The sequence below is a fragment of the Caretta caretta genome, chromosome 4, assembly GCF_965140235.1.
Source record: "Caretta caretta isolate rCarCar2 chromosome 4, rCarCar1.hap1, whole genome shotgun sequence".
NCBI classification, from domain to species: domain Eukaryota; kingdom Metazoa; phylum Chordata; order Testudines; family Cheloniidae; genus Caretta; species Caretta caretta.
Window position 1 is genome coordinate 90,014,657 of NC_134209.1, and position 15,388 is coordinate 90,030,044.

Here is a 15,388-nt window from a genome sequence, read left to right on the forward strand (position 1 = left end):
TTTATAAATAGCACTGTGTTTTTCTGAAGCTGAGTTGTATGGTGCTTGCTGTACATTTGCAAGTACTGTGTGCTAGGAGTATGGCTATGCATTCTGCAACATGTGTTGTGAACTAATAAAGAGAGTTCTTGTCTCCAAAACCAGAAAATTATTGAGTGGCAAAACCAAGGCAGAAAACCAATGTGAAAGACAGGCACTGCAATACAATCTTTGAGTGTAGATTAACAGAATGTAACTTTAAACTTAGAAAGGCAGCAAACATTTCTGTCCATTTCAGTGCACAAATGTAGTCTGTTGCAGCTACACATACACCAACCATGGTTCTAAGAGGCCAGTGATTGTGAAGCTGTGGGCTTGTCTGCTCTTTCCTTCTCCATGCCATCTGCTATACTAGCCCTCCAAGCCATTTATTTGCAGTCCAGAGGAGGGGACCCAGCTCTCAGGGTGACCATGAGCTGCCCCCGAACAGTGAGCACCGTGACACAGAAGGACACGAAGGCATTGCCCAGGTTCTTTCCCTGGGGGGGTTTCACAAAGGGTCTCGTGTGGTCACGGTGCCGGGACCCGGGGGCCACGCGGTGGGGCGGGCAAATCCCCGGGAAACCTCGCGCTGAACCAGTCCTTGACCCTCCAGCCGGGTATCTTGGGCATGGAGCTTGGACAAGGCCCTCAGCGACGTCATAATCACTCGTGGAACGGGACGGGACGGACGTTCCTATTTATGACGGCGGTGCAAGCGGCCGCTTCCCTAAGCGCTCCCGGCTCCTGGTGGGAGGCCCCGGGGGAGACAATAGACACCAGTTCCGAACCGCAGAGCCCGCTGGGAAGGCAGCTGGTTCCCGCGGCTCCGTTTCTCTCGCGGAGGCCGCACCGGTAGTGAGGTCATAATCGACAGACGGAAGGAAGCGGCGGATTGGCTGAATCCGTTGTTCTTGGCTCCGAGAGCGGTCTCCGCGCGCCCGGTGCAGCGGCTCGAGGCGGGAGCGGGTCAGGGCTCGCCGGTGGTCGGGCTCGCGACGCGCGTGCAGACGGGAAGCCGGTGCAGTAGCGGCCTCAGGCCGGGGCGGGGCCGAGCCGCGAACATGGCGGAGGCCGCGGCCTCGGAGCCGCTGGGCCGGAGCCGGCAGGAGGCGGCCTGGGTGGAGACGCTGCGCGGGGACTGCGAGCCCGAGCACCACTGGCGGCACCGCCGCGAGTTCCTGCTGCGCAACGCGGGGGGCCCGCCGGCCGGGGACAGCGGGGCCCTGCAGCGCCTCGTCTCTCTCTCCATGGTGTGGGCCAACCACGTCTTCCTCGGCTGCCGGTGAGTGGCGTGGGCAGTGGCGGGGGGCTCTGGCAAGGGTCGGGGCGCCCCGTTGGCGGGCTGACGGGCGCGCGTTTCCCTTGGAGACGCGCCGAGCTCGCTCCCGTTGTCTCCCCTGCCCAGGTACCCGCTGTCGGTGATGGAAAAGGTGCTGGAAATGGCTGAAGGCATCAAAGTGACCGATGCGCCCGCCCACACGACGAGAGATGAACTGGTTGCCAAGGTGAAGAAAAGAGGCATATCAAGTAGCAATGGTTAGCAGATCATAGCTGTGACAATTCCTAGGAGTCTAGAAAACGATTTTCAAATGTTGAGAACTTGCCTTTGCCCATCTTTAGTAAAGTAATCGCTGACATAACCAGGATTTAAAACCTCCCAGGATAATGTCAGTGCAAACTCTCATTTGTCTGTCTCAGTGTTCAACTTTAAACATGAGAGTACAGTATCTTGCCATTTTAAGCCATAGTGTTGCTGTTTGACTGCATCAAATGCGTCTGAATTACTGAGTTAAAAGTATTCTTTAAATAGGTTTGTTGCAGGCATTTGTGCTCTGCAATTTGTGCTCTGACCTTTCACCCCATTATATTGTGCTCACAGTAAGCTTTTCTAATAGAAATGACCAAATGTGAAGCATATCCACCTTTATACTCATATCGGCTGTAAATATGTCTAGTTTTAAAGAAATTGCCAAAAGAAAACAGTGCTTTGAAGAGCTTTGTAGTAATAGTAAATAAAATAGAGAGGTGTCCAAATCAAAACCTTGCATTTGAACCCTGGGTCTATGTTTGTATCATAGCACCCAGTTTAGCATATCTCTTTGAGATTGAAATGCCTTGGAATTTCAAGGTAACATTTGGAATCAGATTTCAAACTCTTGAGTTTGTGGGTGTTTAAACTAGTGGTTCTCAACCTTTCCAGACTATTGTACCCCTTTTAGGAGTCTGATTTGTCTTGCATACCCCAAGTTTCACCTCACTTAAAAACTGCTTGCTTACAAAATCAGACATAAAAATACAAAAGTGTCACAGCCACACTATTACTGAAAAATTGCTTGCTTTCTCATTTTGTCTGTATAAAATTTAGTATGTACTGTCTTTTCTAGTTCTTTTTATGTAGCCTGTTGTAAAACTAGGCAAATATATAGACGAGTTGATATACCCCCTGTAAGATTTCTGCCTAGGGGTACGCATACCTCTGCTTGAGAACCACTGGTTTAAATTAATCAGTTTTAGGGCCAGGAGAGATTTTTTTTGGCCTAATCGTTCTAGAAACTTTAAATCAATTGCCAGTAGACAGGGAGCTATGCTTCATAGTTATGGAAGTAAGGACATAACTCTATTTGTGTTTTTTAGAAGGGGTAGAGGAACCTTGCAAGAAACGAGCTGTTGACAAAAGCAGAGATTCTAAGGATGTTGGAAATGATGCTAAGTTGGCAAAGACAGAAGTTTCCAAGGAGACGGAGAGCATGTTGCTGAAGAAAGAGGAAAAAGATGCGGGAAAAGATTCAGAGCGTTCACTGACATCCTCTAGCTCAAACCAAGAAAAGAGCACAGTGCCAGAAACAAAAGCAGCTAATTATGAAACCACTGCCAAGCATAATTCAACTGTAGCATCTGCTTCATCTGGAACAGAATCAAAAATGAATTATCATTCAAGTATGGAAACCAAACACGAAAACAAGAGTACATTGCCTGGTGTTCCGCCGCCAGCGGTGGCGGCTACCAAAAGCAGCTCCCCGGCCAGCGCGCCGGCGGTGGCGGCTACCAAAAGCAGCTCCCCGGCCAGCGCGCCGGCGGTGGCGGCTACCAAAAGCAGCTCCCCGGCCAGCGCGCCGGCGGTGGCGGCTACCAAAAGCAGCTCCCCGGCCAGCGCGCCGGCGGTGGCGGCTACCAAAAGCAGCTCCCCGGCCAGCGCGCCGGCGGTGGCGGCTACCAAAAGCAGCTCCCCGGCCAGCGCGCCGGCGGTGGCGGCTACCAAAAGCAGCTCCCCGGCCAGCGCGCCGGCGGTGGCGGCTACCAAAAGCAGCTCCCCGGCCAGCGCGCCGGCGGTGGCGGCTACCAAAAGCAGCTCCCCGGCCAGCGCGCCGGCGGTGGCGGCTACCAAAAGCAGCTCCCCGGCCAGCGCGCCGGCGGTGGCGGCTACCAAAAGCAGCTCCCCGGCCAGCGCGCCGGCGGTGGCGGCTACCAAAAGCAGCTCCCCGGCCAGCGCGCCGGCGGTGGCGGCTACCAAAAGCAGCTCCCCGGCCAGCGCGCCGGCGGTGGCGGCTACCAAAAGCAGCTCCCCGGCCAGCGCGCCGGCGGTGGCGGCTACCAAAAGCAGCTCCCCGGCCAGCGCGCCGGCGGTGGCGGCTTCCAAAAGCAGCTCCCCGGCCAGCACGGCGGCCGCCAAAAGCAGCTCCCCGGCCAGCTCCCCGGCCAGCGCGGCGGCCGCCAAAATCAGCTCCCCGGCCAGCGCTCCGGCGGCGGCGGCCGCCAAAGGCAGCTCCCCGGCCAGCGCTCCGGCGGCGGCGGCCGCCAAAGGCAGCTCCCCGGCCAGCGCTCCGGCGGCGGCGGCCGCCAAAGGCAGCTCCCCGGCCAGCGCTGCGGCGGCGGCGGCCGCCAAAGGCAGCTCCCCGGCCAGCGCTGCGGCGGCGGCGGCCGCCAAAGGCAGCTCCCCGGCCAGCGCTCCGGCGGCGGCGGCCGCCAAAGGCAGCTCCCCGGCCAGCGCTCCGGCGGCGGCGGCCGCCAAAGGCAGCTCCCCGGCCAGCGCTCCGGCGGCGGCGGCCGCCAAAGGCAGCTCCCCGGCCAGCGCGCCGCCGGCGGCGGCGGCGGCCGCCAAAGGCAGCTCCCCGGCCAGCGCGCCGCCACCGGCGGCGGCGGCCGCCAAAGGCAGCTCCCCGGCCAGCGCGCCGCCGCCGGCGGCCGCCAAAGGCAGCTCCCCGGCCAGCGCGCCGCCGCCGCCGGCGGCCGCCAAAGGCAGCTCCCCGGCCAGCGCGGCGGCGGCGGCGGCGGCGGCCGCCAAAGGCAGCTCCCCGGCCAGCGCGGCGGCGGCGGCGGCGGCGGCCGCCAAAGGCAGCTCCCCGGCCAGCGCGCCGCCGGCGGCGGCGGCGGCCGCCAAAGGCAGCTCCCCGGCCAGCGCGCCGGCGGCGGCGGCGGCGGCAGCCAAAGGCAGCTCCCCGGCCAGCGCGCCGCCGCCGGCGGCCGTCAAAGGCAGCTCCCAGGCCAGCGCGCCGCCGCCGCCGGCGGCAGCCGCCAAAGGCAGCTCCCAGGCCAGCGCGCCGGCGGCGGCGGCCGCCAAAGGCAGCTCCCCGGCCAGCGCGGTGGCTTCCAAAAGCAGCTCCCCGGCCAGCGCTCCACCGGTGGCTTCCAAAAGCAGCTCCCCGGCCAGCGCTCCACCGGTGGCTTCCAAAAGCAGCTCCCAGGCCAGCGCTCCACCGGTGGCTTCCAAAAGCAGCTCCCAGGCCAGCGCTCCACCGGTGGCTTCCAAAAGCAGCTCCCAGGCTAGTGAAAATCCTGCTAAAGTGTCATGGAAGCCATTAACAAGTGAAGATGCAAAAGAAAGACAGCCTTTTTTCAATAGACTGTACAAAGCTGTGGCCTGGAAATTAGTTGCTGTTGGAGGTTTTAGTCCCAACGTGAATCATGCAGAACTTCTAAACTCATCCATTCAGTCTGTGAAAGCTACTTTAGATGTAACTTTTGTTCCACTGAAAGAACTTGCAGACTTGCCTCAAAATAAAAGCTCTCATGAAAATATAGTTTGTGAACTGAGGTGCAAGTCTGTTTATTTGGGTACTGGCTGTGGAAAAAGTAAGGAAAATGCCAAAGCTATAGCTTCCAGGGAAGCTTTGAAATTATTTCTCAAGAAGAAAGTTATTGTAAAGATATGTAAAAGAAAGTACAAAGGACGTGAAATTGAAGATTTGGTACTTCTTGATGAAGAGTCAAAACCCTCAAATTTACCCCCAGCTTTAAGAAATCCTCAAGAGATCCTGTAGGACACATAGTAACTAAGGGTTACTTTTGTACTCTGAAAATGTAGGCTTCCAGAAATTTTGTATTTCTCAGTTTTGCAGAACAATTACATTATTGTTCTTTTCACGCGGTAGCAATTGTAAATATCTTCTTATAGATCACAAGAAGTGTGCATTTAAAGGTATGCCTTAATATAGAGCACACTGGCGTGCTGTTTTATTTGCTAAATAGTCTACCTAAGTCTTCTATTTTTAATTAAAAGATTAAGGTACAATTTGATTAAAGTCTAATAATTTTGTAATTCTTACGATTTGGTGGTAGTGTGCTCAGTTGTCTACCATGTCTTTTTAGCTGCATAGGAATATATATGGGACCATAGTACTTGAATGGTTGAAAGTTGTTACATTTCAAGGAAAAGTTTATCTGTTTGAAATTTGTTGCCCATAATGTTCACTATTCCTGTTGAAAAGAGAGAAAATAGTTGGCTGACTATTTTTATGAAAAGTTGTAACATTTTAAAATTAATCCTAAAATAATATGTGATCCTGTTTAACATTATTACAATAGCAAATTGTCAGTAAACAATCAGGGTGATTTAAACCACCAAAACTCTTTAAGCAAATTAAACTTACCTTTTGTGAAATACCGTTTACACTTCGTTTTTCAGATAAATGTGGATTTCTATATAAGCATATTTTATGACTGCTACTATTAAAAACAATAAACTTCTGGGATGTCCTCACTTTTAATATTTTGTTTTAGCTATTAAATGCTTTGAAAACTGACAATTTTGATAAATGTTAGTAACATCTCTTTTGAAAAAAAATCTTAGACATTAAACTGGGTCAGGAGCATCTGTGAAAATGATCAACAGAGCAGTACTTTTTTTTATATAAAAAGAAAAATGTACACTGTCTTCAGTGTGGATGGGTTTCAAGGTGTAGTTACTGGTGGTTCTTATTGTTTTATTAAGATGCACAAGAGATACTAATGTAAAACTAGAATAACAATATTTTCCAATAAATAATGGAATGTATACTGTTCCCACTCTGCTATCCTCAATTAAATGTGCGGGCAGAGGAAAATGCAGGTGCTTCTGTTGTGTTGAGTGTGTCTTTTGAAACGAGTTTACACATATTTTGAGCCTTATTTTACTCTGTTTACACACTCAGTACTCACAGTGATATCTAGAAGTTTCATACAAAGATCATGGGAAACCATGGCCCTTTAGGTGCAGCAGTCTGGAAAGAATTATATAAATGTGAGGTATAAAAAACTGGATTATAAAAGTAATGGCTGAGAGCATGCTGATCATAGTGTTTTTTCAATGCAGTGAGAGGAGTTTCCCAAATTTAAAATAATGGTAGTTAGGCACTTTTTCTATGTAAAAATGGTGCGATCTTACTCAACAGATCTATTCTATATTGTCAACATCAAATTCTACAACTGTTAGCACTGTAGAACTAATAAAAGTTGATGAATAGTCTGCATGGTTCTCTTCAGTCCTGTGAATTGACAAAACTGAACTACTTTCAGATTCCTGAATCTCTGATGGTATCATAGAAGGCAGAATACAGCTTGATGGTGAGTTTGCCGCACCAACAGTTGGAAAAACAACTTGTCATTAGATAAAATTTGATAGGTAAGAAAATGTATTGGATGGTTGGTGTAGTGGTTAGGGTACTAGCTTAGTCTACTGGAGACTGGGTTCATTTTCCTGCTCTGCCACGGGCTTGGTGTGTGACCTTGGACAAAGCAGATTTCTAAATACCTTTTGAAGATCTGGATCTTAGTCTCTGTCTCAGTTTCCCATTTGTAAAATGGGGATAATAGTATTTCCCTACTTCAGGGAGTTGTTGTGAGGATAAATACATTAAAGACTGTAAAGCACTCAGATTCCATGGTAACATCTTAAAAGTACCTAAGCTCTAGACACTTGATTGCAATACGTTAAAGTGATGATTCTACAGCTGTTTTGCATAATGAACTAATTGGGGGTAAGGTATGTAGCTTTTGATTTCAACAAGAGTTGTGTGTGCAGTGAAGCTGAAGAAGTGGCCCCAACAAACAAGTGCTTGAATAAGTATTAACCAAAGCAACAATTTCACTCCACTTTTTAAAAGGTTGTGGGGGGTCAGTCAGAATTTCTCCTAACTCGTCATGGAAGGAAATGGTGTTTACTGAACACGTCACAGCACTGAGTCAGAAAGTTGTATTTCATTTCCTGCTGTTCTGATGCCTTTGTAAACTCCAGGTCTCCCAGTTTCCTGATCTGCAACAGATAATAAGGGTATTGAGCCTTAATTGTTAAGCCCTGTGCAATTCGTAAATAAAAACATACAGGACATGAATGATTAATAAAAAAAAAAAAACCTTCTATAACCATGGAGTGTATAAAATAGGTGGAGAATCACAAAGTAAAGATCTGTGACTTGTGTGCAGAAATGCGGGAAAGAATATAGTGGGTTAGTTATATTGCTTTAAGTTAAACTAAATCAAATCAAGGACGCTAATTCAAAATAAGTGTCTACGAGGGAGTTCATACTTTAAAGCCTTGTGTGCACTTAAAACTTGAAGAGCTTTCCCCGATAGTGTATAGCCCCTGTCGTTGGACACACTCAGTTAATAACCAAATTTGTTACTCCCAAGGGAATAGTGTGTACACACTAGCTTGTTTGATTGAACTGGGTATCAGGTCCATACAATAACTGAGCACTGTAATCTATAGTGAAAACAAATACAGGTTTATTAACAAAAGTTAACTTGGTGAGCAAGGGTGATAAGAACCACGGGTTACAAATAAAACAAAAGTATAATGCTTTCTAGAGCCTAAAACAACAGACTGTATTCCTTGTCTAAAGCAGTCTCATCACACCCAACTAAGGGCGTGGCTATACTTGCAGATGTAGAGCGCTTTGAGTTAAACCTACCTTCGGAGAGCGCAGTAGGGAAAGCGCTGGCGTCTGTCCGCACTGACAGCTGGAAGCGCACTGGCGTGGCCACATTTGCAGCACTTGCAGCAGCATTGGGAGCGGTGCATTATGTGCAGCTATCCCACAGAGCACCTCTTCCCATTCTGGCGCTGTGGCTTGTGGGAAAGCGGCAGGGGGGCGGGCCATTCTGGGTCCTGTCCCAACGCCCCGTGATGCATCGGTTCACATCCCTGCAACCCCTGTGCTTCTGTCCACATTTGGCACCACCTTTCAACATTTTTTGTACTGCGTGCTCTGTCTTCCCTTTCGGTCTGCGGGTATGGAGTATGCGTCACGTTTGGCAGTCGAGTTATTCCTTATGATCCAAAGTGACAGTGACGGCTCTCAGAGTAACAGCCGTGTTAGTCTGTATTCGCAAAAAGAAAAGGAGTACTTGTGGCACCTTAGAGGCTAACCAATTTATTTGAGCATGAGCTTTCATGAGCTACAGCTCACTTCATCGGATGCATACCGTGGAAACTGCAGCAGACTTTATATACACACAGAGAATATGACAATATCAACTTGAGTAACGCATATGGCACGAGTTTGCTTGTGGCATTCACGGACATGCTCACCACCGTGGAACACTGCTTTTGGGCTTGGGAAACAAGCACTGAGTGGTGGGATCACATCGTCATGAAAGTCTGGGATGACGAGCAGTGACTGCAGAACTTTCGGATGAGAAAAGCCACTTTCATGGGACTGTGAGGAGCTCACCCCACCCTGCGGCGCAAGGACATGAGATTGAGAGCTGCCGTGACAGTGGAGAAGCGGGTGGCTGTTGCAATCTGGAAGCTGGCAACTCCAGACAGCTACCGATCGGTCGCTAACCAGTTTGGAGTGGGGAAGTCGACTGTTGGAATTGTGTTGATGCAAGTTTGCAGGGCCATTAATCGCATCCTGCTCGGAAGAATCGTGACTCTGTGGAACGTGCATGACATGGATGGCTTTGCACAAATGGGTTTTCCTAACTGCGGAGGGGTGATAGATGGCACACACGTTCCAATTCTGGCACCAGCTCACCTAGCCTCCAAGTATGTTAATCAGAAGGGGTATTTCTCTATGGTTCTCCAGGTGCTTGTGGATCACTGTGGGCGTTTCATTGACATTAACACAGGCTGGCCCGGAAAGGTGCATGATGCACGCATCTTTCGGAACGCTGCAGGAAGCTGCAAGCCGGGACTTTTTTTCCAGACCAGAAGATCACGGTAGGGGAAATTGAAATGCCCATTGTGATCCTTGGAGGACCCCGCTTACCGTTTAATGCTGTGGCTCATGAAACCCTACACAGGGAGCCGTGACAGCAGCAAGGAGCGGTTCAACAACAGGCTGAGCCGGTGCAGAATGACTGTGGAGTGTGTGTTTGGCTGTTTAAAGGGCGACTGGCGCTCTCTGTATGGGAAGCTGAACCTGGCTGATGACAGCATCCCCATGGTTATATTCGTGTGCTATACCCTCCATAACATATGTGAAGGGAAGGGTGAACGATTCGCTCAGGCATGGAACTTGGAGGTTCAACACCTGGAGGCTGAATTTGAACAGCCAGAGAGCAGGGCTATTAGAGGGGCCCAGCATGGGGCTGCAAGGATTAGGGATGCCTTGAGGGAGCAATTTGAGGCTGAAAGCCACCAGTAATGTCTGGTGCCCTGCGCGGAGTGAAGTGCAGTGGTTCCAATGTTAGTAGGAATCTGTTTGCTATGCTGACTTGTAGTGCTTGTTTCTTTCCTGGGCTAAGGTATCTTTTACTTTATGCAATAATAAAGAATGTTTTCAAAGCTAAAAAATCCATTTATTGGAAAGAAAATTCATTTATTGAAAAGAAACACAACTGCTTGGGAAACACAAAGGGCAAGGGGGTGGGGTGGGGAATGGTACAATCACAGATTTGCTTATGTCCTGTTGTTATACTCAACCTTCCTGGCTGAAGTACTGTGCATTGAGTGCTGCACTTCAGGATGGCTGTACTGCATAGTGATGTGGGTTGAGTGCAGTGGGTAATGGTTGAAGTTTTAAGGGCTGGGTGGTGAAGCTACCTGTGTTGGAGGCAGCTGGTGGCGGTAAGAACCCGGATGTTGGGGAAAGTGGGTTGGAGGTGACATGGGGCACAAGAGAGAGTTTTGGGACAAGGGCTGCGGGGGTAGCAGCGGTAATGCTCTGCCTTCATGGCTACGAGCACCTGGATAGAGTCCGCTTGGCACTCTGTTATGCTTATCAGCCGATCCGTGCTTTGCTGCCGGAGCACCGCGCTTTTGTGCCGGTGCTCCTCATTCTGCTGGCAGATCCTCCTTTCGCTGTCCCGCCACTCCCGCACTTTCTGATTTTCATTACTTGAATGCTACATTACTTCACGCAACATGTCTTCCTTGCTTCTACATGGCCTCTTTCTGATTCTTTGGAGTCTTTCGGCTGGTGATAACATGGACGGCTGAGATCTCAAGGTTGCATCTGTAAAGGCAAAATGCAACACTGAACAGAAGCACCATTGTTCACACCAGACAGCAATAAATCCCCCATACTTTAGGGCAAGCACAGTCTACACAATAGCATAATTTTCCTGTCCCAAAGCTAGCGCACATAACCCCTGGGATCCCCAAAATGGTGAGTAAGCACAGTGGCAAGGGGGACTGATTCTTTCATGGCTGTACTGTCCTCTGGATTTCTGTCCCTTGGGGAGAGCCAACAGCTGCAGGAGGCCCCTATACTGAACACTGTCTCCACATTTTCCACAGGAGTTCGTCCTGGAAGATATCTCGCTGCTGAGGGTGACCTGGGAAGCAGGGGAGAGTCTTCTACAATGTGGCTTCCGCCCTGGCCCATATGCAGCTTGCCTGTGTGCAGCAATGGTCCTCCCGCCCCTCATGGCACAGTGGTGTGGACAAGTTATCCTTACTGGGACAAGGACCACAGTGGCTCTCCCGAGAAACCTGCGCAAGCGCATTGCCCAAGTTGTGGATGAGACCTTTGAAGAGATCACTGAGGCCAATTACTGGGATGTGAGAGAGCACATCAGTGCCCTATTCTGCATCTAGGCATGCATGCAGCCCTAACCCTCACCCCAAGAGCCCACACTGAATAACTTCCTTCCCAAAGTAAAAGCCGCTTATTGGGAACCTCCTCTGGTGTTTGTCCTTCCCCCAAGTACCGGCTGCTGCAGCTGGCTACCTTCCTCCTGGCTTGAGAACAGCTCCTGGCTGCATGCATCTAGGGATTCCCGGGTGTCTTCCTCCGCCTCAGCATCCTCGCTCCCGCTTTCCTCCTCTTCCTCCTCCTCCGGCTTTGTTTAACTGGGCTCTGAAGTGTCCATGGTGGTACTCAGAGTGGAGGTGGGGTCGCCCCCACGTATTGTGTCCAGCTCTTTGTAGAAACGGCTGATCGCGGGGGCAGCTGTTTGCCTCGCGGGCTTTGCGGTAGACATTCCGCGGCTCTTCACTTTAACCCTGCACTACACGGGTCCCTTGCTATCTGCCCGAAGGTATTGTAATTCCTACAGCTGGAGCGCAACTGGGACTGGACAGCTTCCTCCCCACAAACACTGATGAGGTCCAGCACCTTGCCATTGCTCCATACTGGGGCTTGCCTGGCATGTAGAGGCATGGTCACCTGGAAAGATTGGCTGAGAGCACTCCACAGCTGGCTGAGCAAACAGGAAGGGGATTTTCAAAATTCCCAGAGAATTTAAAGGGCGGGTCTGACGGTTGGTCACCTGAGGGCAGGGCAGTAGAGTTCAAAGTGATGACCAGAGTGGCTAGAACAAGCATTGTGGGACACTTCTGGAGGTCAATCAGAGCGCACTAAGAGACCAGGGTGTCCACACCGGCACTGCAGCGCTCAAGCAGAGGTGCACAAAAAGGTGGAGTATCAGGAGTGGTCTAGCCTCAGAGTCAGGCTCCGTGTGCCTTGCCAGTGTGGATGGGTAGTAAGCTAGTGCGCCCAGGGCTCCTTTAATGCGCTCTAACTCGCAAGTGTAGCCAAGCCCTAAGTCTTTTGTGAAGCATTTCAATGCAGGATCATTGAGAACCTGTTTTCATGAATGTTACTGCACTACCTGATTAACACTTCAAGTGCAGGATAAACAATGTGTCCTTTTGTCTTTATACCCCAAAGTTCATTGTCTCTGCACCCCAGAGATGACATCTCCCTGTGGTTTAGTCTCTGGTGTCTTCCCATCCCATTTATGCGATAATGGCTTACAATGCTTAATTTACATTTCACAGATCCACATCTTATTTCCTTTCTGGAAGAAATCTTTTCATCTGTCCCTGGTTACAGACTTTAAAACATAATTCTAGTAAGTCACATAATCACCAGTACATACATTTCACAGAACATTAATGACCTGTGTGATCCCAGCTTCCATTTGATACCTTACAAGACACTATTTATGGATTAATACTATTGAAAGAAATGTGTTTGGTGTAGTGAGTTTGTCAGGCCTGTTAAGAATTGCTGATACAGAGTAGTGAAGCCTTTGCCAGCTGGCACCAACGGTTGCGTCACACTTACGTAGCTCAATCTAACTAAGACTAAGGAAACCAGACTCCAACATGAAGTTGTAAAGTTCATTGGCTGACTAGTGAGGCAGTGCTGATAAAAAGGATCTGGACTTGATGGCTTCAAACCCTAACATTAGACCTTTGTTTTTAAATAGTAGTTTTGAGTTAAATTTGTCACAATCTATTCTTATGTGCTTGTAGCATGTGGCTTCAAGCTTTTCTACAATATCACAAATGGGAAATGACTGCCTCTGCAGGACTGGTCTAGATAATACTTAGTCCTGCCATGAGTGCAGGGGACTGTACTAGATGACCTCTCAAGGGTCCCTTCCAGTCCTATGATTCTATGAAATGTGTGATGTTATGTTTAGGTAGGTGGCTCAATTGAACATCACAAATTTAAGTCTTAGGCTATGTCTCTAGTGCAGAAGGTGTGTACTGAGCAGACAGTAGCTTATCTGGAAAACAGCATCTACAAAGAACGACTGGCTCTACCTCAACTAGAGGTGTAACATGCAGCAATGCAAACTTGAAGAGCACTGCATATAATTTGTTGTGCCAGGAATGTTTTAGTATTGCAACTGCAGTGTGTGGCCATGATGGCTTGAATCTAGAGCTAAGCGGCTCCTGTCTCGTGCCCACTGAAGCTTACCACATAGTGACAACCAGCAGGAAGGGTAACCCCTATAATATGGATGGACAGGACTGTGTAGTAACTAATTACAAGGAATTTATAAATGGAGGCCTCCTTTGTAATGTCATTATTCCATATTTTTGTTTTACTCCTCATGTTCATAGCACTGTGGGACACACTGTAATAATGCCTATTCCAGTTTTCAAAATGAATCTATGATAGGAAGTGAGGCCCAATAACAGGATGAAGTTGAAACTTACCTATCAGTTTCTAATGGGCATATTGATCCACTCACTTTAAATTTAAAATTATTACTAGACAGAAAAGACACACATTATTCAGATTAGCAATGATATGCACAAGGCAGAACAAGCCTTAAATGACCTTATCCATAATGGGGAATCTTGAAATACTGATTTCCCACACTTTGCTTGTGTTATAAGGTGTATTAGTTTTAGTTGTGTTAACTATGTGTTGTCACGCAGTTTGGTAAAACAAGTTACATATAAAGGCCCTCACCACTGTTTTACATATTAATTTAGCAAAGGTATTGCCTTAACTATAACAATTATCAAGGCAACAAGCAAGGATATGTTGACCAATATATGGTGGCTAACATGCATCTATCTATCTATCATATTAATATGCCCACACCTTATATATCTATTCATATGCAGTAAGTACAAACAGCATTAAACACAAATATTATAGCAGTTATATAGGTTAAATTGACCTATATCTTTACTACTATCCAGTTCACTTATGCTGAGTATCCCATAACACCTTGCTTTAGTTGAAGTAGATCAGAAAAATGTCAAAATCAGGAAATATGATGATTTTACCAAAGCAACAGGCAGGGAGTTATTCTCACAGGCCTGTACTGGAATGTCCCAAAGGAAGAGGACAAAACATATGATTGTTCTACCGTAGTACAGACCTAGCAGGTGCCTTCACACTCCGTAGTACCTAGAACGCATCTATTCAGAACAAAGAGATAAGGTGTACACCATGGTACCCAAAAACCAAAGTAGAAAGATGACTGGTTAAACCTAATTTTGGAAGATGTACACAGTATCTTTCACTTGTAAACGGGGTACAAGAAGATAACTTTAGGGGTATAGCTTTGGGTGCACACCTTTTGAGTAAAGCAAATTTATAGGGCCCTACCAAATTCATGGCCATGAACAATGCGTCACGGACCGTGAAATCTGGTCTTCCCCCATGAAATCTGGTCTTTTGTGTGCTTTTAACCTATGTTATACAGATTTCACAGGGGAGACCAGCATTTCTCAAATTGGGGGTCCTGACCCAAAAGGGAGTTGCAGGGGGGGGGTCACAAGGTTATTTTAGGGGAAGTCACAGTGTTGCTACCCTTACTTCTGCACTGCCTTCAGATCTGGGTCGCTGGAGAGCGGCGGCTGTTAGCTAGTCACCCTGTTCTGAATGCCATGCCCCTCTCGTAGAAGAGCAGAAGTAAGGTTGGCAATACCATACCGTGCCACCATTACTTCTGCGCTGCTGCCTTCAGAACTGGGCAGCCGGAGAGTAGCGGCTGTTGACTGAGGGGCCAACTCTGCAGGCAGCAACACAGAAGTAAGGGAGGCAATACCATACCATACCATCCTTACTTCTGTGCTGCTGCTGGTGGCGGCACTGCCTTCAGAGCTGGGCTCCCAGCCAGCAGCCACTAATCTCCAGCTGGCCAGCTCTGAAGACAGTGCCACTGCCATCAGCGGTGTAAAAGTAAGGATAGCAGTACCGCAGCCCCCTCTACAATAACCTTCTCCCCCCCCCAACTGCTTTATGGGTCAGGACACCTAAAATTACAACACTGTGAAATTTCAGATTTAAATAGCTGAAATCATTAAAATTATTATTTTAAAAATCCTATGATCATGCTGACCGTGAGTTTGGTAGAGCCCTATGAATATAACAACACTGCACGAGATGGCTTCCCGGAAACTGGTATCACATAGAACCTGTACTACACTATTACTGACATATAATAATAAACCTGACTGACATTGGTT

General features: G+C 48.8%; 1 protein-coding gene across 1 annotated transcript; it reads left to right on the forward strand.

The window, feature by feature from the left end:
• The first annotated feature begins 854 nt into the window (after positions 1–854).
• Positions 855–2,799, forward strand: CDKN2AIP (CDKN2A interacting protein). Its single transcript, XM_048847894.2, has 3 exons — positions 855–1,303; positions 1,427–1,526; positions 2,656–2,799. The coding sequence occupies exons 1-3, from the start codon at positions 1,083–1,085 to the stop codon at positions 2,662–2,664; spliced, it is 330 nt and encodes a 109-aa protein (XP_048703851.1). The 5' UTR covers positions 855–1,082; the 3' UTR covers positions 2,665–2,799.
• Positions 2,800–15,388: the final 12,589 nt, after the last annotated feature.

Bases quoted from the DNA above. Each gene is read 5' to 3' on its own strand.
- CDKN2AIP (XM_048847894.2), top strand. From the start codon at position 1,083: ATGGCGGAGGCCGCGGCCTCGGAGCCGCTGGGCCGGAGCCGGCAGGAG. The intron at 1,304-1,426 runs GTGAGTGGCGTG...TCCCCTGCCCAG, and splicing joins CACGTCTTCCTCGGCTGCCG to GTACCCGCTGTCGGTGATGG.